Genomic DNA, 25,486 nt, shown 5'->3' with positions numbered 1-25,486 from the left:
TATCGTCCACGACCACGAAGCCCTATCTACTACCCCTGCTTATCGCAGACCGTACCCTGAGATCTATACAATTTCTTCGCCTTCTACCACAACCCCTAATTCGCGTCTCATAATCGTACGCCACTCCAGGAAAAGCAATCCACTCAATCTACCGAAAGCTGGGGACAGCAAATGTGCCCATATGCCGTCGCGGACCCCATATAACCCATCCTATCCCCCGACCTCCGGCTCCCCGTCTAGTCATATCCGTTCGGCTGCAATTCCTTTCCCGGCAGAAGGGAATTCGCCTCATCGGATACCGCAAGATGGTTCAGGTCTATCGTCCATGACTGGAAATCCAGCGACTTCACCCCCTCATCGTAGGGGCCATTCTCGTTCCGTCAGCCATCCGTTCCCCTCACCCTTCGGCGGCATTACGAAGCGGCGCAATCGGTCGATTTCGAAAAAAGATAACTTGATGTTTGATTCCGATGATGAAGATGACGATGAGGTTACGTATTTGCCGGACCCGAACTCGTCTAGCCCTCGTAAAGGGGCCGCGCGTCCGACTCCGGCTGAAGAGATGACCTCGGGAAAGTGCATGGTTTGTAACAGCACAGTGCGTTGGCCGCGGAACCTCAAGGTTTTTCGGTGCACGGAATGTTTGACTGTAAATGACTTGGAGCCATTTGTGGACTCTGGCAAGGCTGGCGGTAATGGCCTTTCGGGTAGTGATGGAAAGGCACCCACCCCCGCGGTGCCCCGAAAGGGTATGGATTATACCCGCTGGTTCTGCTTACGGGACAAGTAGTGAACTGACTGTGTTTAGCTATGCCGCTTTCCATCGAGCGAACGAAAACGATTTTAGATGATTGCCTCTCCAGGTATCTCCAACAGCTCCTGGAACCACAGCAGCAAAATTCGACCCCAGAGAATTATAGCGGAAAATACTTGGATGTCGCGCAGGACGAAAATCTATCACAGTCTCCAACTCAGTCTTCCGGGTACTTATCTGAACCGCGGCCTTTGGTGGATCCCCGGGGCCGCAGTTCCTCTACATCTAGTAAGCCTATGAAAACGGAGGGAGTAAGCGGCGTCCCGAATTACTCGAAACCTAACTTGACTCCTTTCTATGCGCATGGAGAGAGAAAGGGCTCCGAGATGAGGAGCCGAGATGCTCAAAATGCCCCGAGACGTGATCGCTCACCTCGGAATGCTGCCCGATCAAACGGTCCAGAGGCTAAAGGTCCTACCAGTCGTCCGTACATCTTCAGGTCGCTCGAGGAATATATCATCACGTCGTTCAAGGGCTGTGACTGTCTGAACAGCTCCTTCACCACAGCACAGCCAGCCCCGCGAATTGCTGATAACAGCAGCCCACCGAAGCAGAAAGCGGAACCAAGCTCTGCTCAGGCCCCCAGTCAGGTAACATTTGAGCCGGATCCGAAGCTGCTACTTCTTGGAGACATTGCAGAGAATTCCTCTTGGTGGATGAACGAAGTAGAACAGATTAGTAGCTCTCATCGGTCCCGCTCGAGAGAGCGCCGGGAGAAGACCTCTAGCTCATCTAGGCCTGTTTCTTCTAGGAGCCCTCGGATCAATTGGGCAGAACTTGCACAGTGGCACCACATGATCATGACGGCGGGGACGTCATGGGTAGAGCTGTGGTCAACAATGAAGCCTACCGAGATGAAAAAGGAAGAAGACGCCGTTATAGCCCAGAAGTGGAATGCCACCGACTTAGCTATGGTTGACAGAGAGATTACAGAGTCGCGCTTACATTTGCACCGAACGCTCTTGAAGGCGACCGAAAATCTGCTAAAACGGCCCAGACGGCCATTGAAGAGGCCCGAGGATACCAGGTTTCTACTGATGCTACTGACGAACCCCTTGATTTATTCGTCCAGTTCATCGTTTGCATCTTACAGTCTGGCGCCTTCGGCGGCCCGCGGTGACCGGAGGCCTTCTCACCCCAAAGATGGCACTCCAAGACCGGCTCCTCGGAATCCGAAGCCTCCTCCAAAACCCCGAAGCAATGGTCCAGGGCATCATTATGGCATTGTCAAGCGGATATTGGGGCTCTTGGCTAATTTACCGAACGACTGCCATCACTACTTGGTGTCCTGGTTCTCGCGTTTCTCGGCCGGGCAATTCGAGAAGATCGTGGACCTTGTCGGGGGATTTGTTACTCATCGACTAATGCGCCAACATGGGAGGAAGCGCAGCGAGTCGGCTCAACACGACGACGATTTGGTGCCCAGCTTCTCTAGTGCCGCAGGCCACACTCCGGCCGAGCTGCATGCGGCGATCAATGGCAGGAGCCCCAACAAAGCAAACGAGCAGCGCGACCAGCCCGTAGTGTACACGGATGACTGGCAGGTGCGGGCTGCGGCGCGAGTGATGTCCTTGCTCTTTACGGCGAACAATGCGAACGTTTCCCGGAAACCAGACGGCGTCCTTGGTCAAGATGCAGGATCTGTGGCTAGAAGTCAGGCCAGTCGGCGGGGGCATATGATCCCGATCAGTTCCTTTTACAATACACTACTGGATTATTCCGACCTTGTCGCCGACTTTGAGGCCTGGGAGTCAAAGACCACCAAGTTCTCCTTCTGCCAGTACCCTTTCTTCCTAAGCATCTGGGCCAAGATCCACATCCTAGAACATGATGCACGCCGGCAGATGGAGGTCAAGGCTCGCGAAGCGTTCTTCAACAGCATCATGAGCCGGACGGCAATCAGCCAGTATCTCGTGCTGAAGGTGCGCCGCGACTGCTTGGTGGAAGACAGTCTGCGGGGGGTCAGTGAAGTCGTCGGCTCAAGCCAGGAGGAGATCAAGAAGGGACTACGCATCGAATTCCTCGGTGAAGAGGGCGTGGATGCGGGAGGTCTCCGCAAGGAATGGTTCCTGCTGCTTGTCCGGGAAGTCTTTGATCCTCATCACGGTAAGTAAATGTTCATTGTCAGCCAAAACATGCAATGGGCCAGTTGACTGATTTTCCTATAGGGCTATTCATCTATGATGACGACTCGCGATACTGTTATTTCAATCCATATTGCTTCGAGTCCTCGGAGCAATTCTTCCTGGTCGGCGTTCTCCTGGGACTGGCCATCTACAATTCGACCATCCTCGACATTGCGCTGCCACCCTTTGCCTTCAAGAAGCTCCTGGCTGCCGCGCCGCTGTCGTCAATTACGCGGCCTATGTACAAGTGCAGCCTGGATGATCTGGCGGAGCTCCGACCGGCATTGGCCAAGGGTCTACGGGCGCTGCTTGACTACGAAGGAGACGTTGCGGAGACGTTCTGCTACGACTTTGTGGCGCAAGTAGATCGCTACGGCGAAACAGTGTCGGTACCCCTCTGCGCTGGAGGGGAGAATCGGCCGGTGACAAACGCGAACCGCCGGGAGTTCGTGGACCTATATGTGCACTTTCTCCTAGACACGGCGGTCACGCGGCAGTTCGAGCCCTTCAAACGGGGGTTCTTCACGGTATGCGGCGGCAATGCGCTCTCTTTGTTCCGTCCGGAGGAGATCGAGCTACTGGTGCGCGGCTCGGACGAACCGCTCGACGTGGCGTCCCTGCGGGCGGTTGCCACGTATGACAACTGGTCCAATGCACGGCCAGAGACGGAGCCAGTAGTCCGGTGGTTCTGGGATTTCTTCGAACAAACGCAGCCGCAGGCGCAACGGAAGATCCTATCGTTTGTAACGGGAAGCGACCGAATCCCAGCCATGGGGGCGACGAGCCTGTCGATCCGGCTGGTGTGTCTGGGTGATGAGACGAGCCGATTCCCGACGGCGCGGACGTGTTTCAACCAGCTGGGACTGTATCGATATGAGACGCGGGAGAAGTTGGAGCGCATGCTTTGGGATGCGGTGTTGAATAGCGAGGGGTTCGGGCTGAAGTAGACACGGGGAGCAGGACTCCCTCCAATGCGAGCCTTGGCACTGGCGTCTGGGGCATCTTCGAAGCATCGGGCATTAACAGCATTAGCACTAGTTCCATTTTTGAGTGTTGGGGGCGTTTTCTTATTTTCATTTCTCGTACGAGGTTTGGGGGTGGTGAGATTCGTCCGGGGGTGCATCTTGTAGACGGGGCTGGACCGAGTTGATAGCCTGCGGGGGATGACGAGATGCATCCGCGGTGTACGGTTGACAAGGGTACTGATACGAGCTGTCGGCGGCAGTCATGAGACGGCAGCCACGTAAGTAGCAAGCCAGTCGGACCGGGACAGACACGGCGGTGGCTGCCGTGGGAGGGGGAACGGTACGGTGTCGGGCTATGGCCTGGGGATCGGACCGAGAGGAGAGTGATGTACATAGCAGTTGCCCGAAGATTAGAGATGGGTCCCGATGTGAATGGGTCGTTGGGCGACCAAATGAAAGCGGTAATTACTCGAGTGATGCAGTAGGAGGCAGTAACGTAGGTAATAGACAGTAGACAGTCTAGTGCTAGTGTCTCCTCTCGAACTTGGTAGAGACAGAGAGAGGAGGTGCATGCATGAGAAACAGCGCTAGTCGTGCCGTAGCGAGTGGGGCAGCGGTGAGTTTGTTTGTTTCGCGTTCGCTGGAAGGGAAGCACTCGAGTAGCGATCGTCGGTGTCAAAGTAGATTCAATTTCCCTCAATGAAGTCATTCCTTCATCCATACCCTTTCTGAATACTGAACCAGGAACAGCATCAGGAGCCACCATCTATCTCTGTATGATGGGATACAGATCCGTCCCTGGTTCCTGGCCAGATCTTCATCCAGTCGAGAGTCGGAAATCAAGGCCACTCGGGAAGACCACGTTCAAGTGGGGCGGAATGAAGTCATGCGGGTCGCAAGCTGTGGGGGTTAGACTAGACGCCTTTCTTTTTTCTTTTTGTTTCCTTTTCGCCCTTAACTCGTTGTAGAATAGAGAGATTCTGGCGGGTTCTGTGATGAAGTCATAGGCTTGGGGAGTTGCTGTTTTGGTTTCTGTTTCTCCTGGGTTCGATTCTATGTGGGATAGTCTGGACCCACTTGTACCTAGCTATACAGGGTAGGCTAGTAGTAGCTGCTGTTGTTGTCTAGGTCCTGTAAGTCCGTCGTTGGTGGTATTGGTGGTGGTGGTGGTGGTAGTGTAGATGGTGATTGCGGGGGATCATGGCTTGTGTCACTCTGTGTTCTCTCCAGGGTACTTACCTGCTAGTAGTAAGAGTGGTCAGTTATAACTGGATAGAAAGTAAGTTTGTTGGGTTTGGGGGGTCCCGTACATGGATAGTGGGTGCTATACCCTATGACTTGAGTGAGTGTGCATGAGTGGTGTTTCAAGGACGGGATGGAAAGGAATCGAATTGGCCCATGTACTGAAGCCTTAGGAGGACAGATCCCCGGGCACACAACAACAACAACATCAGGCCATCCCCACTGGGGATTAGTCCGATTTCCCTTACGTATGGTAAGGAGGTTATTCCTGATCGGATCCTGGTATAGAATAATAGTTAGTCACTTAGTATTTACCCCTCGAATGGTCACCATTCAAATAGCCTCGTCTTTCCCTCGTTTTCTTTGTCTTCATCTTCTATCTTTTTTCTCTCACAACTCACTCTCTCATCCTTAATCTCTCTCACTTCGCTATTATCTTTAACCTTCTTTGATAACTTGTATGTTTCTTGTCTTTCTGAGGGTTTTTTCTTGGGTCTGTTGGGTCTTTGCTGACGGTGTCGATTCCTGTAGTAAAGTATCCATATCATCACTATCATCATGGGTTCCACTCTTCCTCAGACTATGAAGGCTCTTCGGTATGTTCCTTTTCCCTAATCATAGTCATTAGTTAGGATGTAGTTAACCATCGGTACCAGCTATGAGAAGCCAGAGTCGCACGGCATTGTCGACGTCCCGCTGCCTGAGCTCCGTGACAACGATGTCTTGGTATGCTCTTACCTCCTCTCCTATACATATACATACCATGCATTATGCACCTCTAACAACGCCCCCCTTCACAGATCAAAGTTAAAGCCTGCGGTGTCTGCGGAACCGACCTGCACATCCACGAGGGTGAATTCATTGCCAAGGTACCGTAGCCCCCTCTATCCTCCCACGTCCCTCTCGCGATCCACTAACGGTATGGAATTAACAGTTTCCTCTCGTCCCCGGTCACGAAACTGTCGGTGTCGTCGCCGCCGTCGGCCCCAAGGTCAAGGGCTTCAACATCGGTGACCGCGTCGTCGCCGACAACTCCGAGCTCTGCGGCGAGTGCTTCTACTGCCGTCGCGGCGATGAGCTGTTCTGCGAACACTTCGAAGCCCACGGTGTTACCATGAACGGTGGCTTTGCTGAATACTGCGCGTACCCTGCTGGCAGGGTATTCAAGATCAAGAACCTTTCTGATGTGGATGCCACGTTGTTGGAGCCGGCGAGCTGTGCGGCGCATGGTCTGGATAAGATTGCGCCGAAGATGGGGTCGTCGGTGTTGTTGTTTGGGGCCGGGCCGACTGGTTTGGTATGTCCCCTTAGGTATGCAGTGGTGGGTTTGTGCTAACGGGTTAAATGTGTAGATCCTGGCTCAATTGCTCCGCCAATGCGGTGGCTGCCGCGTGGTGGTCGTCGCGCCCGAGGGATTGAAGATGGATCTGGCCAAGTCGCTGGATGCAGGTGACGAGTATGTTGCGCTGTCGCGACAGGATCCTAGCGCGCAGTTCCAGAAGCTGAAGGACGAGAACCCCTACGGGTTTGACATTGTGGTTGAGGCCACGGGTAGTGTCAAGATCCTAGAAGACTCGATCAACTATGTCCGCAGAGGTGGTAAGCTGGTCGTGTATGGAGTTTATTCCAACAAGGACCGTGTGTCTTGGCCTCCTAGCAAGATCTGTAAGTTCATTCCTATCTTCCTTTGGTGGTGCGGATGTATACTGATGGTATGATAGTCGGTGACGAGATTACTATCCTTGGCAGCTTCTCTGAGGTGTACAAGTTCCCTGCGGCGATTGACTACCTCGACTCGGGCAAGGTCAAGGTCAAGGGCATTGTCAACAAGACGTTCAAGATTGATCAGTGGGAGGAGTGTCTGGCGGCGATGAAGAACAAGACGGCCATTAAGGCGGCGATTACTTTTGATTAGTGCTGGTCACTAGATGATGTATATATTAATGAGTTATGTTTGGTATGAAGCTTTGCTTCTTGACTGAGTCCAATATCATGATGACATTCAGTTGATTTGAAGTGTATTGACGAAATGTTACTGGTATATATATGGGGTGAGGACCCGGGGAGTCACACTGACGTAGATCTCCACCAGGGCTTGATTTTAAATCAAATCAAGATCACGAGGACCTTGAGGCCACATAGCATAGATGCACGATCCCATAAACGAAATACCATAGCTAGTTAGTAGCTATAGCTATAGCTACAGCTAGGTTCAACCGGAGTTGAACCAGCCGCAGCGATTAAACCCGAAGCAACACCAAACTTATCGATAAGAAAGATTCTCCACACCCAGCTCTCCTCACCTCTCTCATCCATCACCTCACAACCCATCTTCATTCTCTACACCTACCCAACCCATTCCCAAAACCAATTCCAGACCCCAAAGAATAACCATGGTAAAACCCCTAACCTTCAAAGGCGACAAGCCCAAAAAACGCAAACACACCTCCACATCCACCTCCACCGATCCCTCCCATCCAGCCAAAAAACAATCCACATCAACCAGCACCCCAACCGCCAATGAAGCCGAAGACCCCTCAACCCACGACGAACACACCCTCTCCGACCAATCCTGGGTCTCCGCCGACACAAGCAGCGACATCTCCGGCCCGATCCTGCTCATCCTCCGCACCACACCACCCACCTGCCTCGCGACCGACGCGCACGGCACCGTCTTCGCCTCTGCGCTCGAGAACATGATCGAGGGGGATCCCCGGACCGCGGAACCCCATGATGTGCGACAGGTTTGGATTGCGAGTAAGATTGCTGGCATTGAGGGGTGGAGTTTGAAGGGATCAAACGGGCGGTATGCATACACTCATTTCTGAATTTTGTTGTGGATGATAAAAGGGCTAATGGGGCTATTGTGCGACGGTTAGATACTTGACTAGCGACAAGCACGGCATCTTGTCCGCCAATGCATCGGCTATTTCGCAGCACGAGATATATACGATTAGTGAGAGTGGGGCGGGGGGAGGAGGGTTCTTTGTCTTTGGGACCGGGACGGGAGCGTCTTCTGCTTCGCAGGGGGGTGATGGCGTGGATGATAAGGAGAAGAAGGAAAAGAAGCAGACATATCTTGTTGCGCGGACTGTTGCGTCGAAGACGACTGCTTCGGGGACGAAGGTTGAAATTCGTGGGGATGAGACTACTCTTGATGATGGGGAGGAGGATGGGGGAGGGACGAATATTCGTGTGCGCATGCAGGCGCGCTTCAAACCGCGCATCCAAGCGAGTAAGGAGATCAAGGCGCGGGAGAAGATCGGAAGAAAAGAGTTGGAGGGTATTGTGGGGAGACGGTTGGATGATGATGAAGTCAAGAGGTTGAGGAAGGCGAGAAAGGAGGGCGATTTTCATGAGGTCGTGTTGGATGTTAGAGTGAGAGGGAAACATGATAAGTTTGCTTGATTAGGATTACTTTTTCTATAGATGTTTTGTTATGCCATGTACAGTCTATTCTATCATGTGTGTTATGTAAGTCTTGGGTCGTGGAACGTCTATCTAGTGAGATTGCAGCCATGAGTCTTCTGGTGGGAATCTGAACCAGCTGCTTGGGAGCACGCTCTTCTTGCATAGCGGGCAGAGACTGCTGCTCTGCGTTAGGGATGTATCGATGCATGGTGGGTGGTAAATGTGTCCGCACGGCAGCTCGCGCACTGCTGATAAATCCGGCTCAAAATCATCCAGGCAAATCGCGCACGTCGTTTGCTGTCGGCTGAGTCGGTTTTTGTGCTGTGCATAGGCGTCTGGGTGGCCTGCTATTGTCGCCTGCGAGGGTCGTCTGATGGACTCGCCGTCTATTGCTTTTTCCGCCTCATTGTCCGCCTCACGAATTGCGATGGTGGGTGTTTTGGGGTCTATGTCTTCAGCAGAGTGTTCGGTGATCCGTGGTAGATTCCCAGGTGTTGAATTCTCATGGGTCGATTCGTTGTCGTCACCATCGCCCATGTAGATGTAGATTGGCATCGTCTCCAAGAATTCTGGCGGAACTTTGATATGAAGCTGGGCTAGCTGCTCCAAGTCTGCTTCTCCGGCTTCCAGGCGGCGCTGGAGCTCCCGCTGATGCCGCCTGTGCACCAGTTGGTAGAATAAAAGTAGGATAATAGTAAGTACGAGGACCGTCCCGAGAATGGCGAGAATGAACCCCCATATACTGGGCATCTTCTTTGCGCCACTATCTGAGGCATATGTCAGCTTCTTACTGGCAATGTCACGACAACACAAGCCTACCTATATCTATGACCGCTATCAATCTGGTAGCCCCTGACGACGACAATGCAGTTAGGTTCTCTTGGTCATCGGGATCGGGCACACTCCCGTCGCGTGACAGTTGTTCCATCAAGGTAGCACCCGCCGCGCCGGGGATTCCGTACACCGGAAAGTTGCTCTGCGATTGCCAGCTAGCGCTTCCTCCCAGCTGCCAGGCCGGGTCATTTGCCGCTGGCGGCTTTTTGTCATCGTTGGACGGCAGAAAAAAGAGCAGCGCGGCCGGCACGGTGCCCTGCGAGACATTGAGAAACGCCTGCGAACATTCGTCGCTTATCCAAGGTGCCAGCCCGATCACACGGCCGTCGAACGGCGTGACGCCTTGGAGGCGGGTGACGTTGTCCGGGATATACGGTTCAGTGGCATTGTTGCATGGATTTTGGGTTCCGAGGCTGGGAACAAAGAGAAGTCCCTGAATTGAGCCTTGGTCCGGGGCTTTTTGTTTCGACAGCGTTTGAACGGTATCGTCAAGCTTGAGAGAAAAGATCGAACTCTCCTAGGGGCACAGTCAGCTTCTCGGACACGGAATTTCACGGGCGTCTGACGCACGTTCAGAGCGATGGTGGTGTTTGTCGGATCAGCAAAGAGCGTCGCAACCGTGGTGAGCGATTTGGCAGCTAGATAAGAGGCATATCAGCGATCGCTCAGGTATGGACAGGGAGACAGCCACGGAAGGATGAACAGGCAGTCACGATCGAAGGAATGTGCAGCATTCTCTGAAGCAAGGGGAGCATACTCATGGTGTGACACGGTCGTGCGACCAGCACGAGACCCGTGGACAAGAGGAATCCAGCAGCTTAAAATCCAAGTCCAGGGAGCATCGTCATCCGCATTCCGATCCGATTGAAATGAGAGTCGACGTCAGACGCACGATGCCTACTGCAATGGGAGAGTGCGCGAGCAGAGTCAATCTATTATCTTGTCTATGGGACTTGTGGGAAGAATGCTGACAGGTCAGGTTGATTCGACTGTCCGTTGCGGATAATTGCGGCGGCCAGCTGTACCAGGCCAAGACCAAGCAGAGAAATCTGCAGTTTGCTGGGGTACTGCTTCTGCGCTGGCTCTTCCCGGGTCAAATTTGCTTGTCCCAACCATCCTGGATAGCCTGTATGCTGTTTGCAGTGAATGCGACGTTTGCGGCATGAACCAAGCAGGGTTACTCTTGAGGGTCTAAAAATAGCCAAGATGAGGATGGATGGTGATGCTTAGATGCAAGCATCCTACCCTAACAGCCATGGTATTACTATTGGTTCTGCCAATGGAAAAATGTCAAGGAAGGGTCCAGCTGTAGCCTGTACTACCTTGTTGTGTCAAGAGTAGAGGCGATCACTGCACTGCGATGGAGTAAACTACGGTTAGCATGTATGCCTTGTAGATCCTCCACTTCTCCATGTCGATGGAGCCGAGTTGGGTTTAGCGTCTCAACTGGTAAGCCTACTACTAGTTTGCCTACGGCGCTCTTCCCCTGAGCTAACATGCTTGGGTTGTTATTATGCCCAGCCATTTTACATATTATATACCTTGCTTAACCTTGGCTACTGTCCCACTTACCAGCATATGAGGCACTCGAGGAAAATGTCAATCATACGGTAGGATATGTATATGATGCAATACAGGATGAGCACGCTAAAGTCTGATCAGATCACTTCCCACTAGTAGGCTGATCATACTTATGCGGACATAGAAGGTATATAATAAGGCTACTACGTTAGAGAACAGTAGCTAAATTTCATCTCATGCGCCCGACACTTTTACCACCAGCAACACAAAGGGTGCTCTCAGAGCACCAGATATCTTATTGAGCAGAGACATCAGACAATACATCGGTAGAGGATCGGCCGAGTCGTCTACTCCCCATCCACTTGGCGGTGTGAATCAAATAATGAACATCGATATGTTTATCCGCTTATAGAGTACTAAACCTGGCGGTGAGGTGCAACCCGATAGTATATCTGTGTCATGGCCTACAGAACCGAAAGTCCAACAGATCGACACGAGCACCTGGCATCCAGCTTTCGTTACCAACGCAAATGATATTACGGAACATAGCATGTCAACTATTTTTGTGTCTTCGCTGAACCGTGGATCTCAGCTGCTCCAGTATGAGCGTATAACTCAAGACAGTGAACAGTAGCAACTAACGGACAAACATTCACCCAAGCCGTCCTCACTGGAGCTCTTCCACGTCAGCCGACGGATCCTTGTAAGCTTATCAATTAACGATACCATCGGATACGAAGGAAGTCCGAAGAGACGAATCAGCCTGCTGTAAGACATGCAATCAATCAGTCAATCGTTACAATCTTTCAGGCTTCCCCCATGCTCATAGCATGCTTGGGGGTCATACCATCACAAACTTCCCCAGAAAACAAACGAGAGCATCTGCTAATGATCGAACTCTTCTGGAAGAAACACAATCGATCGCAAACCACCACCACCTGTCATCTATAGTGGGGTAGATAGTAATAAAACAAACACGTGCTTTTTTCTCACGGAACACCGGTCCCAACACTGGATCTTCCGCCATGCTGCTTCACTACTGGCTCTCAGTCCGGGTCGGCAAACCATGGATCGAGTCCCTCTTTCAGTCTTCACTATTTGTCCCGCAGCCCCTCCGAGGGGACCCGGAATGATCACAATGAGTATGGTGTGCCTGTGCCCGCGGAGTGAAAGCTTCCCAGTTCCCAGCATAACTCCTCAGTAGTTAGCATAGTCTCTCTCTTAGACAGCTTGACCAACTAACTAATTGTCTCTCCTTGCCCGTATTACTGATGATCGTAAATTGACATATGTCCTCTTTGCTGCCGCTTTGCATCCTCGTACATGATACGTATCTAGTTACCTGCCTATTAGGAACTTAACCCTTCCAAAACATATAATCCTTGGATTCGCCAAACTGTTCTTTACAACCCTTGTCTGAATTAGCAATATACAAGAGACACAAGATCCATACCTGCATGACCCCAACAAACAAACCTTGCAAATAATCGATCGATCACCCACCACTCATTCATTCATTCATCCAACGAACCAAACCAAACCAACCAACCCCGCCTTCAGAATCTTCGTTGCCTGTCTACCTGCCTGCTCTCTCGGTCTAAATCCGCAAAAGACCCCGAAAACACCATAACACGCAGCCAGCCCCAGCGGACCACCACCCAGCCAGGTTGTTATTGCCTAAACCAAAAACCAGGCAGAAAAGAGAAAAAAAAGAGGAAATTTGATTCTTCCCATTTGATCTATCTATCCATCTATCTATTTATCTAGTGGCGTACAGAGGGGGTGTGTGTATGTCAGTGGCTGTCCGTCAATTAAAAAAAAAAAACACGGGCCATTTCCATTTCATTAGTCTCCGTGTGCAAGCACGCTTTCCCTGCGTGACAGTGAGGGAAAAGAGGGAAATGAGCACAGAGTCAATGAAAACCTCGCTCCGACGCCACGCAGACCAGGAGGATTTGGATTTCTGTAATCCTGAACCTTACAAACGACGAGGGTCTTTCTTCGGCCATGTAACTGGCTACTACAATAGTAGTAATGATAAACAGACTACTACTACGGAGAAAAGCCACGATGAGTCCTGGTCCATAAAGAAGTTTCTCAGTCGGCATGTTAGTCGTCGATATCGTGTTCTGGAACGCGAGCCGAACCGGCTGAGAAAGAGGTTTACTCAGTAATGAGATAAGATGAAATGAAATGAAGATATGGGAATGGGGTGAATGTATCTATTTATTTATCACTTTGCACATGATTTGGTTCTGGTTATCATTATCCTTGTCGTTATAACCATTGTTATTGTTCTTGTTCGGGGTGTTCATAGTATATTAATTATATTGCTATGCTGCAATAGTTCACTTCGATGGCTAGAACAAATCGTATTCCCTCCTATGCTTATTGGCGTTGATGTTGAAATGGGGCATGCCACTAGATACGACACAGTACCATTATTCCCACGGATTCCGCTCGAAGACCAACCACGGAATGGTTGGTGGGTATTAAGTAGTTATCTATCGGCACCCGCAGGAAAATTTCCTCCCACGTTATTTTGTTTCTTTTATTGGATTATCATATGTACGCTTATCAGTGGGTGGTGTCCTTCCACCTAATGTCACGATCATCATGTCTGTCCCAAGGATCAATTGAATGAACGAATGGGTCAGGACACTCGGAGCTAGTTATTATTATTTTTTTTATTGCATGGCTTTTTTCTCCCATCATTACAAATCTTCTATTTTGCTTAGCTCATCTTCATCCATGGCTCCTCTTCTTTTATTTTTATCTGTTTCCACGTCGGATCTTGGCGTTGGTACTATCCCCATCGCAACCGTATCTCTCTAATGAACTGAACTCCGGTGTTATCCCGACAGATATTGACTGAATAATATTGGACACAGGAAAGCCGCCGGACATGGGGCACACGCCATATGGGACCAGATTATGGAGTCAGTCCCTCCCAACAACAACGTGGCGCGCACGTCCGTTAGAGACTAATGGGTCTGGTTGAATCTAGACTTCTTTTCATGTCTCACTTTGTCCGTAGTTCGGATGGTGGACTTGACTTTAGTGTGGAACGACGTCGACCGAGCTCAAGTGCATTCAGTTAATCGTCCATCTGGATGCCTTTCATTGATGCCACATGTAATGCGAGTAGTTGCCTGTGTAGGTAGTTAGTAGTAAATGAGTATAATGAATATGCGAACAACAAAGTGAAGCATCAGAAGATGATAACGATAACAGTAACTTCGTGGTCAGTTTTCGTAGAAAGCACTTATGCATGCATACGCGCACACAGAGAATGTAAGTATTCGGTGCTCTGCCTGCCTGCCTGCCTGCCAGCTCAATCCGACGTGGTGCCTTACAACAGCTCCCGGGCTTCACGTTAGCTCCATGCCAAGGGTACCAAAACAAGATTTTTTCCGTCTTTCTTTCAACGTCTGTTGGTGATGGACTGGACTGGCTGGATTGCTGGCAGTTGACTTTGGATTTGATGCTTGGACGTTATAGCATGTATGTGTGTGTATGTATGTAGATGCAAATGTCTGGTTGCCTTGACAGGTGGATATGTCATATCGGGTCTGTGATTTGGTCGACATTGGCGATGCGCGTCTTAAATTGTAGCTGCGTCTGGTTGTTGGATTTATGGTGTGGGCGCCTCGTGCTGGTGGTCTAGGTAATGAAATGGCTGGATTTGTAATGGGGGTGTGGTGCGGTCTTCCATGGTTTTGGTCATGGCTCTGTTGTTAAATTGGTATCTTTCCGTGGTCTTCCGATGATGCATATGTCGGGATGAGTGGTTGTATAGTTTTTCATATGATGGATAAAGGGTTGGTTGATGCTGCAAAGCTGTGTTATATGATTTCGGTACCATATATAGGCACTGATTCGACGGCATGATGCAGTTGACAAAGGTCTGTTCGCGGTCATCACGAGCCCAGATGTTGGGTATTATAGTAAGGAACTAGGACATGCACTATTATGGGATGTGTAGACTAGTTAGACATCATATAGTGTGAACTAACATGATGCGATATTGGGCAGAAGTCTCCCGGCAGTAAAAGGCTACTACACCGTCGTGTTGAGTTGTATATTGGCTGTCGCCAGGGCAATCGAATTAGAAGCCCATGCAGGATGTATATAGTACTTGAGAAAAGAGGGTGAAAGAATTTTGCGACGCAAGGTTGAAGTACTAGTACTACTCTTCTGTATGGAGTGCAGAGTGCATGGACGTATTGAATGCAGTGCTGAATCTAGTACACTGCATGTACTTGCGGATTGGAATGGACATTTATATTGCAGTGCATTAGTTGCTGCACGGTATCTTCTCACCCATACACAATCATGATATATACTCCGTTGCCTATGACACTTCGGCGACACTGCAAAATATTTATTCGGTAGTCCAGCATGTAACACGAAATGGGCAGGGTAACGCACCCGGCTATCCTAATAAGTTGGGGAGTCAGGTACCAAAATTGGTTGGATACACAACGGCTTCTTAATGTTAGGGAGACCCACACCCCCTCATAGAAGGGAAATTAATCCGCCTATCAATAAGGGCGTTTATACCGAGACTGTTCGGTGATAATTTACTAGTGACTGAATGATAATTACGACAACCCACATCTGGATGCTCCATATGGCCGATGGAGCATGACATGCATAGGCAGCGGAGCGCATGACTAGTTATCTATCTAGAACGAGGGGGACGCCGGACTAGACAAAACAGACTACTAGTACCAAGAAAACTCTGGGCGTCCTGTGCGTTTGATTAGAGCTGCTCTAAAACCATGGTACCGGGAGTGTTGGCTACCTTTCCCTGCCTACCCGAATGCTGTCCAGAGTTAAGCCACGCTGAAGTCTCCGAGTAAAACCCCATTAACAAGGGCCGACGGCCACCTGCTCTCGCCTCCGTACATGCAAGGTAGGAAAAGCTAGCCGCCACTTGTGCACACCCAATCTCTTTCCAGCGGATGTTAGTCAGACGGAATGTCTCACTCCTTCCATCTCGTGCCTCTCGTGAGACAGAGATCTAGCCGGGTCTCTAAGTAATCAGGAACACTGGTCCACTGATTTGCGCTGGATGACCCTTAAAACCAATGTGTATCATCGCGAGGGGCTGATGGGCCGAACTCAACGGACGAAGATACGAGTGAACGAAATGACAACCTTGAGACTAGTATGAGCGCATCGGTGACTACTTTGTAGTACTCTGATGATGCACCGGGCTAGCAGATGTCATGACAATCGCAGGTCTAACCAGCACGAGATAGGTAACGATGAGAGAGATCGTTAATGTTTACCCGAATAGGGTAACTTGATAGGATGTCAGCAATATTGTGTAGTAATTAAATAGTATCTAGGTCAATAGTAGAATTGCGCGACTGTTCTGCGCTCTTCCTATTCCAATGCAGCACGCGCGTAAGTGGGCTCGCATGGGCCTGACTTCGGCATTTCCGGTCGAGTATGAACTGATGATTGAAGACTCGAGTGGGCTAGACACTAACTCGCTTGTTCCTAGTTGGTTTGTAGGGAGAGTCGGGGCCGAGTAAGTAATCTGCAAGGACCAAAGTAAACAAGAGGAGATTATTTCCGTTGCCGGGGTTTGGCGTGGTGGATGACTCAGGTCACTCAAACCCAGGACAGTCGAGCCGCTCATCGCAGCTGACTAGAGTGAGCCACTGACGCAGTTCGATTCTGTCCAGGCCTGCGGACTTGCTCATTTCGAATATATGAAGGGATCAAAACCACAGTGATCGACGGACATCGCACTGACTGAAGTTTTGTGGTGTTCAACCTTTGGACCCTAAGGTTCTTTAGTCGGAAAAAAAAGGCCCCACTGAAATTGCGAGCAGCAGCTCCCTAACTGACAATGGGTATTCGACCGTTACGGTTTACGTTATTGTGATGGGTGCTGCACGCTTTGGCCAATGCATACTCGACCTGTCAATGGCTGTCAAAATTGTCAATTTATTAGCTTGTGGCCAGCGGAAATTGGATGGGCTGGGAGCGGGAAGTTAAACATGAACTCCCATCGTGGTGCTCCATACACCCCTGTAAGATGTGGGCGGTACCTGACTAAGTAAATTGTGTCAGAGTGGTTTTCAGGTGATGGAGGAGCGCAAAATGGTGAAAAGTCAGCCAATTCCAGACCGATGGAGGTAGTTTAGTACTTTGTAGCAGGTGAGTAAGACATTGCTGAGTACTAGGCTTACTCCATACGATCAACCAGCAGTGATACCTATTGGATACCGATGGTCATGTACCGATCCCTAGCTGCCAGAGTAGCAACGAACACAACCCACTCACCTAACTAAGTACACTGTATCTCTCTCTGCTGGTCTGGATCTCTGATCGTATCGGCTGGTAAAATTATCATCGGCTCTAACACACTCGGCTGAAGCTAAGCTAAGATTTTCGTATCGCGGTTATGGCTCCTGGAAACGGTGACTCCCCACCCCAAGAAGCCCGTTGGACCGTCATTTCGCCCCTCTAAGCATTCCTCATGTCGCGAGGATGGGGCCCAACTGCTTAGCTAAGGCCCGGGCGCGGGACTTGAAAATCTTTCATCGTGCTTACTGTAATCTGGAAGTGCGATCGCTTAGATACTGCGAAGCCACCATGTAGGCATGAGGAGTAATCATGCATGCTCTCAGTAGTATTCCAGGGTACTTTGTGAGTGAGGAGCGGTTATTGCCGTCCGTAAGATGAGCGGGGGTATTGAGCGTGCATCCGGCTCATGTAGGTAGGTTTGGAAAGGTCTTGCACGGTACTTTCCGCGGTTGTGATTACTTCTAGATACAGGTCATGTCGAGCTCACTGAATATATGTCATAGGCGCGCGCCCTCGATAGTAACCAGAGGAGCCTTCCTTGGCATCGGCCGAAAAGGCTAAGGAGCAGCTGCCTAACACATTCTCAAAAGCTTCCTCTCTCTTATCACGATAAACTCAATTCCGATCAGGCTGCATGGATCTCGTATGTGAGAGTCGTCGGAAGAGTAAGCTTTAGCATGACATCATGGGCGATAAAATTTGTCCTAATTAGTAGATCTCGTGAAGTTAAGTAAGAATGATCTCGAAAGAATAACAGTATCTGCCTAAGTATGTTCTAGGAGATAATATGATCTTCAAGGGAGAAAACGCCTTGCCTCCTGCCCCGAAGGCGCCCCCCCTCCCCGAGAGGAGCTGAGGCTGTATTGATTGGCGCCTTGTTTTGAGGTGGTACTGACCGAGCTCGCACATACCGAGTGTGCTGTAAAGTGGGCTGCGTCGTGCAGTAACAATATCCGGATAAATTACTAGCTGCTGTGGTTTAGTTCGGTTTCTAAGTATGGAGTGTGGAGTACGGCAGATACCATGGGTCATTCACTGGCTAGGCACTCCCTAAGGCAGGTACCAATGAAGTTGCCCCTAGTTTCTGGTAACAATAATCGGATTGGGCTGCAATCTGGCAGTTTAGGTGCCACTAGTGGTCTTTTCTCCACATTTGGAAGAAATTTTTTTCGACAATCGATTTTTGTGTCTTTCAGGTTTCCCGCATGATCTCTCTCTCCTGAATAGGAACCAACTAGACTAGATGTGTATTAAATGATAACCACACAGAAGGGGAAAAAAGAAAGAAAACATAAAACGGGTTTCTGTTGGAGAGTTGGGAGGCGGCATCTGCAGGTATGTGCTGGACATTTCTCCTTCTAGAGACCCTAAAATGGGACGGACCTCTATCCAGTAGAGAGACGAAGGAACATCTTGGTGGATAAGGGAAAAGAAAGGGGAGGGAGGGGGTGTCAATTAGAAGAACGGGTTGATGCATATAATCCATCACCTGAACAGCAGCGCAAAAAGACAGAGAGAGAAGAGAGAGAGAGAGAGAGAGAGAGCTGTATGTATGGAGTAAGTATGTAAGTAGTAGGTAAGTTCGTAACGAACTAATCTCCTTCTGTTAATAATAAAATAACAATAATAATAAAATAATCAGAAAATATAACCGAAAAAATCAAGCGTCCCGGTGGTGGATTTGGACTGGTTCCAAGTGGTTCTGCTGTGACGGCCGGCCCCGGGGAGGGTCGACGGTGTGTAACCACTAACCAACCGACGAGATCCCCTGGTTCAGAAACGGGCGGGTTTGTTTGTGTCTCGGCCCTCTCAGTCCCTCGCTCTCAACTTTTGACCGTTTTGTCTACTAGTGAGTAAGTAAGTAAGTAAGTGAGTAAGTAAAGTAATAGTAAGTTGGTACTAGTCGGTAAACTAGGAGGTAGGCAGAATAGCTTTGCTTTGCTTTGCTTCTCTTCTGGCTGTCAAGTAGGAAAAACCGCTGCCAGATAGGCAGGTTGTCGGTCCTCGTTGGGCTCATCACCTGGTACTTGCTTGCTTACCTTTCTGCTCGTCTCGTCTCGCTCGTTACTTACCATCCATCTCTCGCTTTCTACATCTTCGTCGTCTTGTCTCCCTTTCTCCTCTCCTCCCTCTCTTCCTCCTTTCTTCATCTTCCTCGCTTTCTCATCTCATCGGGGTTCCCCTCTCTCGCTTTTCTTCTTTCCCCTCCCTCCCCCTGTCCCCTCTTTTCCACTCCTTTCTGTTTCTCTTCTCCTTTCTACTCCTTGTTTTGTTTGTGACCCGAAAAAACGAGATTGCCCCCCTCTGTATCTCTGTTTTTCCGCCACCCCATGTGGCGTGGCTCCCGGTCTCACTATTGCTACTAAACCGATTCCCACTACTACCTTTCCTGCTACGATTACCCGTTCGTTCTAAACCAATAGTCACCTGCTACGACCCCTTCTGATCTTCCCCCCGGTCCCATACCTACACTACTCAGGTAGCCAATTACCAGCGCCTGGATCATCCTTGAACTTACTACTTCCACTGCCTACACACACACACACACACACACTACTACTTACAACAACCCACACGCTCCGCTGCACCCTAGTCCTTCCCACCGCTTTGCATGTCTCGGTTCGCCTCCGTCTCTAGACAGACCACCTTGGATTGTTCCTCCTTCTCTTCCTTTCTTCTGTCACCCTGTTTGTCTGGTGCTTTGTTTATTTCAGGCTATTACCCGTGCCTTGTTATTTACTCTAGATTCGCCTGCTGGTCGCGTGTCTAATCCTTCCCCGGTCCTTCCTGATGAGTCCAGTCACCCGGTTCAACGTCATCTCCGATAGTTTCAGTGTCCACGTTTGACTGGTCAGGCGGGACGAGGTATCATCAACCAGGCGCCATGGCGATATGGCCGTTTGGTCGTAAGAACAAGCGGCATACGATCCAACTGGATGCACCTGCCGTGGCGGATGTCCAGTCGTCACAAGAGCCTCGCCACAGCTTCGATGACGGCAAGCTCGGCAGACTGTCCCGCAAGCACTCCAAACGTCAGAAGAACAGACACGCCCAGCCCGTCGAAGTCGTCCCGAGCTTTTTGCACGATGCCTCTCATCCGACGTCTTCTCCTGTCGTCCAGTACCCTCCACCTACGTCACACAGTGAGCAACCGACCCCGATGAAAGAAAACCGGGCCCCGGCCTCCCGAGCAGGCCAGCATTCCGATGCCTACACCACTTACTCCACCATGAGCCACGAACAACCTTCTTTGTCTCGCTCTGCATCGTTGCTGAAATCCAAGCGTAACGAGAATGGCCCGGCAGTGTTAAAGAAGAAGCTGAGTAAGCGCAAGGCGTACGAGATTGCCAGAGAACGGGAAATACGGATGTTGGCTTCTGCTCCGATCGATATTCCTCGCCGTCCCTCTCCGCTACCCGGGGAGCAGTTTTCCATTGAGACACGCAGGGCTAATGGTGCCCAGAGTCGACGCTCCGATCGGCACTGTTCTGACACCAGTCTTTCGATGCGTGACTCTGCTGCATCCTCACTCTCGGATATTTTCGAATCCTATACGTTCAAGGTCAACACTTTTGCTGCATGGACGCCTCGTCCGGTCATACGCTATGTGGAAGCTCCTCGGGTGTCGACAGCTAAGAGTCAAAGGCCGTCTGAGCCTTCAATTCGGAAGGATAAGACACCGGCTTATGCCACGCACAACGAGCACTCGCGTTCCAAGAAGAGAGTAGACAAGCTAGCCGACGACTTAGATGCCGGTGCCCTCAGGGAATTGCTTGAAAGGGACCGCCGGCGTAGGGAGCGCAAGCAACTTGAAGATCAAGCAAGACTTCACCGGAAGTTACAACGCGCTGCGGAACAACAGCGGCAAGCAGAAGCAGAAGCCGAAGCCGATGCTGTTCCCCAAGAACCATCCAGCGAGGCTGAAGACACATCTTTAGCTCCACGTGGTCGGCCTGGCGCGGAGAGCCGGGCTGTATCTGATGGGTCAAAAGAATATGCTCCTCGGACAAACGAAACCAATGCCTTCCTGGGCGGTAATTCTTCTGGATCTTGGCTGAGAGGTGCTTCCAAAGACACAGATCGACGTGGCCGCGAGTCCGTTGATAGTGTGCATGTCATTGGTAACATCGACGATAGCTCCATTCGGGAACCGAAGCTTGTGATGCGTCGTAGCTTCGCTCCGTCGCAAGACATGGGAATGTCTGGCAGCAGTTTGTCTCATTCGCCGTCGAGGCGTGAGCTGTATAGCCCAACTTCTTCGCAACTCTATGGCATAGGCCGAGAATCCACATCCGATATTTCGCGAACCATAGACTCAGACCGGCGCTTGTCTGACCATGGCAGCGGACGTGTTAATACGCTTACTTCTATTTTCCGACGTGGTAGCTCGCGCCTCAAACGCAGCTATCGTGAACGTTTCCATGAACGCAGTCCTGAGCACTCGAACCCATCTCATGAATCTTTCTTCAAGGTCCAGACGCAGTCGTCTGGCCCACCTCCCTCATTCGTCACTGCTCCTCGGACATTCCTAGGGTCAGGTACCATCAAGCGGTCGCAGTCCAAGTTTACCGAACACTTCGGTGACGAGCCCCTTTCTCCACCGGACTCTAGGCTTCAATCACCTGATATCCCAGAGGTGTTGGATGAGTTCGAGAGAGAAGATGAGATGTCAGATATCAACATGGGGACCCAGTATCCCATCCCCAGTTCTGGGTCAGAACCCCAGGACATCCCGAGAAATCCTCACCATTCTTGGACAGGCGACAGCTGGGAAGGTGACCCGGACAATCTTCCTTTGTCCCAATCTCTAGCATCGATTGACTCCGAAGGATCATGGATGTCGGGACAATTCCTACGTCGCATATCCCAGAAGAAGGCAAGCAATCCACTGCGCACCAGCCTTAGCTCATCGCGAAACATCATGGAAGAGGGCCATGAGGGGTCCTCCAATGGAGATGACGTTCCGGTTAGCGAACCTCTTGTCAGATTTGGGACCAATCAGGATGAGGGTCTCAAATCCGGCCCTGATGTAGCTGGTGCGTCGCCTGACAAGGACTCGCCTATGGATAGCGTACCAGAGCAAGCAGAGGAGACCTGGCATGATCAAATTGCCCGGCGACCTGTACTTGTGACTCCAGCAATCCGTCCGAAGTCCAACGAAGGACTCCTGAAGAATGTCCAGTCCTTCTGTGCCGAAGAAGAATTCAGTCCCATTGAAGAGCACTCTGCTGAGTTTGAGCTCGAAACGTCTGATAACCACGGGAATGGGCGCTCGAATTGAGCCAGGTCGCCAACAGACATTCCTGTGCGCAACGTTGCTTCGATCACCAGAGGTAGATCCTAGTGACGCCCTTGCTACTACGAGGAATAATTGCCCGTGTCGAGATTCTTCTGATGTCAGCACGATGCATTTTATTTGATATTTCCCGTATATACCCCAGTCGCTCGTTTAAACCTTTCCTATGTCGCTCCTTTTCCTTCCAGAAACCCCCCTCCCCTTCCCCTCATACTTCCCCGGCGGATTTCCTCAGGGTTCATGGCGCTGGATGTAGCCATGCTTATATTCCTTCAACGCTCTCATCTGGTCAAGCACTGGTCGTGTCCGTGCTCTGGTCTTGTTGGTGGGCATTGTTACTTTTCGAATTTGTTGATACCCCCACATCAGCGGAAGTTTGAATGAGTTTGGCCCCGATCACTGCCTTGTAGTGATCGCAGGCACTTACGCGTTTTTGATAGACTCGAAGCATTCTCGTTCTTCAGTTCAATGCACATATTGTGACACAATCTACCTGTTCACGTTTCCTTATTACGATTACTACCCGTGTTATTGTTTAATGTCTTGACTGTACTATATGCTCGAGTATTGCGGCCTGTTATCTTTCGAGAGATGGATGACATCCTGGACCGCTTACCTACTGCCTGTAAATATCACTAGATGGATCTTTCCATACCCCCCAGACAATAAACCAGCCAACTTGATACGAATGACTCCCTGAACCCTCTCCCCAAATTCACCCGTGAATGATACTGCCATCTTCTTCCGCTCTCAAATCAGGTGATCGGAGAGACTCGCCGAGGGCGGCGGCTGCTGCTGCTGCCTCAGGCCGAGCGCGCCTGTCCAGACCGGTCGCGATTCATAAGCGACGGGAGCACGTCATTTTGCCTTGGGGGTTTCTTCCTTCACCGTTTCGTGCATCTCCTTCCCCTTTCCCTTCCACCAACCAAGTTGCCCAAACGGCCCGTAATATACCTTACTGTTGATTATACTATTCAATTGCAGCCAGAATGTCTGCTGTTAGCCTGACAAATCAAACTCGTCTTCGTCTCTCACGAGGCGCCACTTGGTAAGCCCATACTGCCCAGAAGCGACCCTTGCCTTCGACTGTGACCGAGAGGCTTCGACGCCCCGGGGTGATTAGTCAGAGGGCGGTGCAACGTCACTCAAACTACAAATTCGATTTGTGCCCCTCCGTTGCTGGGCTGCCCCTCATTCGGAGCTAATCGTCGTCTCAACCTTCCCATAGTTTTAAACCATCCACTCTGGCCTCCCGACGCCTCTTCTCTTCCTCCTCCTCCGCTAGATTCTCTCTCCAGTCTTCCACTAGAACCGCAGTAGCGCCCTCTTTCCTCCGTCCAACTCCGTTCATCCACAGCCGTCGCGCTTTCTCTCACACATCCTCCACCATGTCTCACAAGGTTCACGACATCACCTCGTATGTGCAATTCCTTCCCTTTCTCCCCCGAAGCTCATCATCTTACCAGCAGACATCCCCGCCCCTCTCTCTCCCCGCACTCTACCCCTCTATCCTTTCTGAGACCACTACTAATTTTACTGTCTTTGCAGTAAGGCCGAGTTCGCCGAGAAGGTCACCAACTCCACCGACGCCATCGTCCTTGACTGCTTCGCTACCTGGTGCGGTCCTTGCAAGGCCATCTCCCCCAAGGTCGAGGAGTTCAGCAACACCTACCCCAACGCCAAGTTCTACAAGATCGACGTCGACGAACTGTCCGAGGTTGCTGCCGAGCTCGGTATCCGTGCCATGCCCACTTTCCTGCTCTTCAAGGACGGCAAGAAGTTCGACGACCTCACCGGTGCCAACCCCAAGGGTCTGGAGCAGAAGATCCAGGCTCTGCTTGCATAAATTCCCCGTTGATAGATGATAATAAGGGGATACCTTGATGGTTATGCTAGTTACAAATGAAATCTAATTGATGGGCTTCTTACCCCGCACACCTTGTCTAGACTATCTATATGGAGTTGATGGTGGTATCTGTCAATTTTAGATGTAGTTATGGTCGTATTCCTGGGCTATAGTAGCAATTCAATCAAAACCTCAACTAGTATGCAGGTAACCTGCATATCTATTTCTATCGAACCATATCATACGCTAATGTAAGATGACATCAGGCTTGCTTGTCACTTTACACTCTGATCAGACATCGCAGCAAACAAGAGCAAATCGACGACTTAATCCCTGTATCTTGCTACTTATACTATGTATTGTTGAAGCAGGCATAAATGACACAATCTTAGCCGGATTCAGACATATCCAGTCTGTCGTACATCTCCCAATGAATATATGGTAAATCACTACCACCAGCGTCATGCAGCAAGTACTAACAACGCGCTTAAAGGGTGCCCATCTCCAAGGCAGACAAATGCTACTGCATTGCTCTGGTCGAGAAAAGTCATCAATCATCCTTAACAGTATTCCCCATATGCTGGTTTTCCCTAGGTTTGACCTATAGTATAATACCATCTTGATGCCGATAGACTAAAAAATGCAAGACAGCAAACTACCGTCTTCAAGTGTAGTAGTAGTACAACGTGACCGCACTTAATTTGATCCTTCAAATCGATGCAAACAAGTTGGTATACTAACCACAACGTAACCAAATATCCTGATACGTTCGGTGTAAACAAACAACAACATAACTACGAATCTCAATTCAATAGAGGAGCAATGCTGCATGTAATTTGATTAGATATCATTTCCCCTGCATATACACCATCCCATATTTCAGCTTAGCAGTTTCCGGTATAATTCCAAAGTAAGCCGGATTCTCATCCTGAGCAACCCCGGCTTCTTCCCCCCAATAATCTTGGAATCATAAACTAATATTCAAGTTCGCGGACACCATTGTATCTAGTACGGGGAGACACGACAGAAATATTACCCAGACAGATCAGAACTGGAGACAGCTTCACAATGTACCTGGTTGAGGTTAGGCTTCGCTTTCTCCAG

The 25,486-nt window shown here is 50.3% G+C and overlaps 9 protein-coding genes across 9 annotated transcripts; 7 read left to right on the top strand and 2 right to left on the bottom strand.

Annotated features, from left to right (window-relative positions):
• Nucleotides 1-50: 50 nt before the first annotated feature.
• Nucleotides 51-3,950, top strand: BDQ94DRAFT_36809 (HECT-type E3 ubiquitin-protein ligase). Its single transcript, XM_026775589.1, has 3 exons — nt 51-749; nt 809-2,920; nt 2,983-3,950. The coding sequence occupies exons 1-3, from the start codon at nt 182-184 to the stop codon at nt 3,885-3,887; spliced, it is 3,585 nt and encodes a 1,194-aa protein (XP_026626052.1). The 5' UTR covers nt 51-181; the 3' UTR covers nt 3,888-3,950.
• A 1,130-nt stretch (nt 3,951-5,080) lies between these two features.
• BDQ94DRAFT_144342 (uncharacterized protein) lies at nt 5,081-5,825 on the top strand. Its single transcript, XM_026766435.1, has 2 exons — nt 5,081-5,605; nt 5,684-5,825. Exon 1 carries the CDS (start codon nt 5,281-5,283, stop codon nt 5,560-5,562), a length of 282 nt encoding a protein of 93 aa, XP_026626051.1. The 5' UTR covers nt 5,081-5,280; the 3' UTR covers nt 5,563-5,605; nt 5,684-5,825.
• BDQ94DRAFT_179004 (zinc-dependent alcohol dehydrogenase family protein) lies at nt 5,081-7,075 on the top strand. The gene is made up of 6 exons (XM_026773269.1): nt 5,081-5,743; nt 5,804-5,873; nt 5,948-6,016; nt 6,082-6,444; nt 6,500-6,812; nt 6,869-7,075. The coding sequence occupies exons 1-6, from the start codon at nt 5,706-5,708 to the stop codon at nt 7,060-7,062; spliced, it is 1,047 nt and encodes a 348-aa protein (XP_026626050.1). The 5' UTR covers nt 5,081-5,705; the 3' UTR covers nt 7,063-7,075.
• Nucleotides 7,076-7,267: 192 nt separating this feature from the next.
• Nucleotides 7,268-8,602, top strand: BDQ94DRAFT_36707 (uncharacterized protein). The gene is made up of 2 exons (XM_026775588.1): nt 7,268-7,953; nt 8,027-8,602. The coding sequence occupies exons 1-2, from the start codon at nt 7,541-7,543 to the stop codon at nt 8,553-8,555; spliced, it is 942 nt and encodes a 313-aa protein (XP_026626049.1). The 5' UTR covers nt 7,268-7,540; the 3' UTR covers nt 8,556-8,602.
• Nucleotides 8,603-8,648: 46 nt separating this feature from the next.
• On the bottom strand, nt 8,649-10,153 carry BDQ94DRAFT_170709 (RING-H2 finger protein; the record flags this gene model as incomplete). Its single annotated transcript, XM_026771566.1, has 4 exons — nt 8,649-9,325; nt 9,378-9,909; nt 9,963-10,030; nt 10,096-10,153. The coding sequence occupies 4 exons, from the start codon at nt 10,151-10,153 to the stop codon at nt 8,649-8,651; spliced, it is 1,335 nt and encodes a 444-aa protein (XP_026626048.1).
• Nucleotides 10,154-11,308: 1,155 nt separating this feature from the next.
• BDQ94DRAFT_144328 (uncharacterized protein) lies at nt 11,309-11,950 on the bottom strand. Its single transcript, XM_026766434.1, has 3 exons — nt 11,761-11,950; nt 11,556-11,679; nt 11,309-11,505 (listed from the first exon to the last, which is right to left on the bottom strand). Exons 1-2 carry the CDS (start codon nt 11,938-11,940, stop codon nt 11,626-11,628), a joined length of 234 nt encoding a protein of 77 aa, XP_026626047.1. The 5' UTR covers nt 11,941-11,950; the 3' UTR covers nt 11,309-11,505; nt 11,556-11,625.
• A 38-nt stretch (nt 11,951-11,988) lies between these two features.
• BDQ94DRAFT_144326 (uncharacterized protein) lies at nt 11,989-13,672 on the top strand. The gene is made up of 2 exons (XM_026766433.1): nt 11,989-12,106; nt 12,157-13,672. The coding sequence occupies exon 2, from the start codon at nt 13,130-13,132 to the stop codon at nt 13,514-13,516; it is 387 nt and encodes a 128-aa protein (XP_026626046.1). The 5' UTR covers nt 11,989-12,106; nt 12,157-13,129; the 3' UTR covers nt 13,517-13,672.
• A 6,452-nt stretch (nt 13,673-20,124) lies between these two features.
• BDQ94DRAFT_170708 (uncharacterized protein) lies at nt 20,125-22,521 on the top strand (the record flags this gene model as incomplete). Its single annotated transcript, XM_026771565.1, has 1 exon — nt 20,125-22,521. The coding sequence occupies one exon, from the start codon at nt 20,125-20,127 to the stop codon at nt 22,519-22,521; it is 2,397 nt and encodes a 798-aa protein (XP_026626045.1).
• Nucleotides 22,522-23,635: 1,114 nt separating this feature from the next.
• Nucleotides 23,636-24,727, top strand: BDQ94DRAFT_144314 (thioredoxin family protein). Its single transcript, XM_026766432.1, has 2 exons — nt 23,636-23,953; nt 24,085-24,727. The coding sequence occupies exons 1-2, from the start codon at nt 23,925-23,927 to the stop codon at nt 24,380-24,382; spliced, it is 327 nt and encodes a 108-aa protein (XP_026626044.1). The 5' UTR covers nt 23,636-23,924; the 3' UTR covers nt 24,383-24,727.
• Nucleotides 24,728-25,486: the final 759 nt, after the last annotated feature.

Source organism: Aspergillus welwitschiae, assembly GCF_003344945.1.
Source record: "Aspergillus welwitschiae strain CBS 139.54b unplaced genomic scaffold BDQ94scaffold_17, whole genome shotgun sequence".
NCBI lineage: Eukaryota > Fungi > Ascomycota > Eurotiomycetes > Eurotiales > Aspergillaceae > Aspergillus > Aspergillus welwitschiae.
This window is presented reverse-complemented; position numbering and strand designations above follow the sequence as displayed.

Bases quoted from the DNA above. Each gene is read 5' to 3' on its own strand.
- BDQ94DRAFT_36809 (XM_026775589.1), top strand. From the start codon at position 182: ATGCCGTCGCGGACCCCATATAACCCATCCTATCCCCCGACCTCCGGC. The intron at 750-808 runs GTATGGATTATA...GACTGTGTTTAG, and splicing joins CCCCGCGGTGCCCCGAAAGG to CTATGCCGCTTTCCATCGAG. The intron at 2,921-2,982 runs GTAAGTAAATGT...ATTTTCCTATAG, and splicing joins AGTCTTTGATCCTCATCACG to GGCTATTCATCTATGATGAC.
- BDQ94DRAFT_144342 (XM_026766435.1), top strand. From the start codon at position 5,281: ATGGAAAGGAATCGAATTGGCCCATGTACTGAAGCCTTAGGAGGACAG.
- BDQ94DRAFT_179004 (XM_026773269.1), top strand. From the start codon at position 5,706: ATGGGTTCCACTCTTCCTCAGACTATGAAGGCTCTTCG. The intron at 6,445-6,499 runs GTATGTCCCCTT...TTAAATGTGTAG, and splicing joins GGGCCGGGCCGACTGGTTTG to ATCCTGGCTCAATTGCTCCG. The intron at 6,813-6,868 runs GTAAGTTCATTC...ATGGTATGATAG, and splicing joins TTGGCCTCCTAGCAAGATCT to TCGGTGACGAGATTACTATC.
- BDQ94DRAFT_36707 (XM_026775588.1), top strand. From the start codon at position 7,541: ATGGTAAAACCCCTAACCTTCAAAGGCGACAAGCCCAAAAAACGCAAA. The intron at 7,954-8,026 runs GTATGCATACAC...TGCGACGGTTAG, and splicing joins TTGAAGGGATCAAACGGGCG to ATACTTGACTAGCGACAAGC.
- BDQ94DRAFT_144328 (XM_026766434.1), bottom strand. From the start codon at position 11,940: ATGGCGGAAGATCCAGTGTTGGGACCGGTGTTCCGTGAGAAAAAAGCA. The intron at 11,680-11,760 runs GTATGACCCCCA...CATGTCTTACAG, and splicing joins TTCTGGGGAAGTTTGTGATG to CAGGCTGATTCGTCTCTTCG.
- BDQ94DRAFT_144326 (XM_026766433.1), top strand. From the start codon at position 13,130: ATGTATCTATTTATTTATCACTTTGCACATGATTTGGTTCTGGTTATC.
- BDQ94DRAFT_144314 (XM_026766432.1), top strand. From the start codon at position 23,925: ATGTCTCACAAGGTTCACGACATCACCTC. The intron at 23,954-24,084 runs GTATGTGCAATT...CTGTCTTTGCAG, and splicing joins AAGGTTCACGACATCACCTC to TAAGGCCGAGTTCGCCGAGA.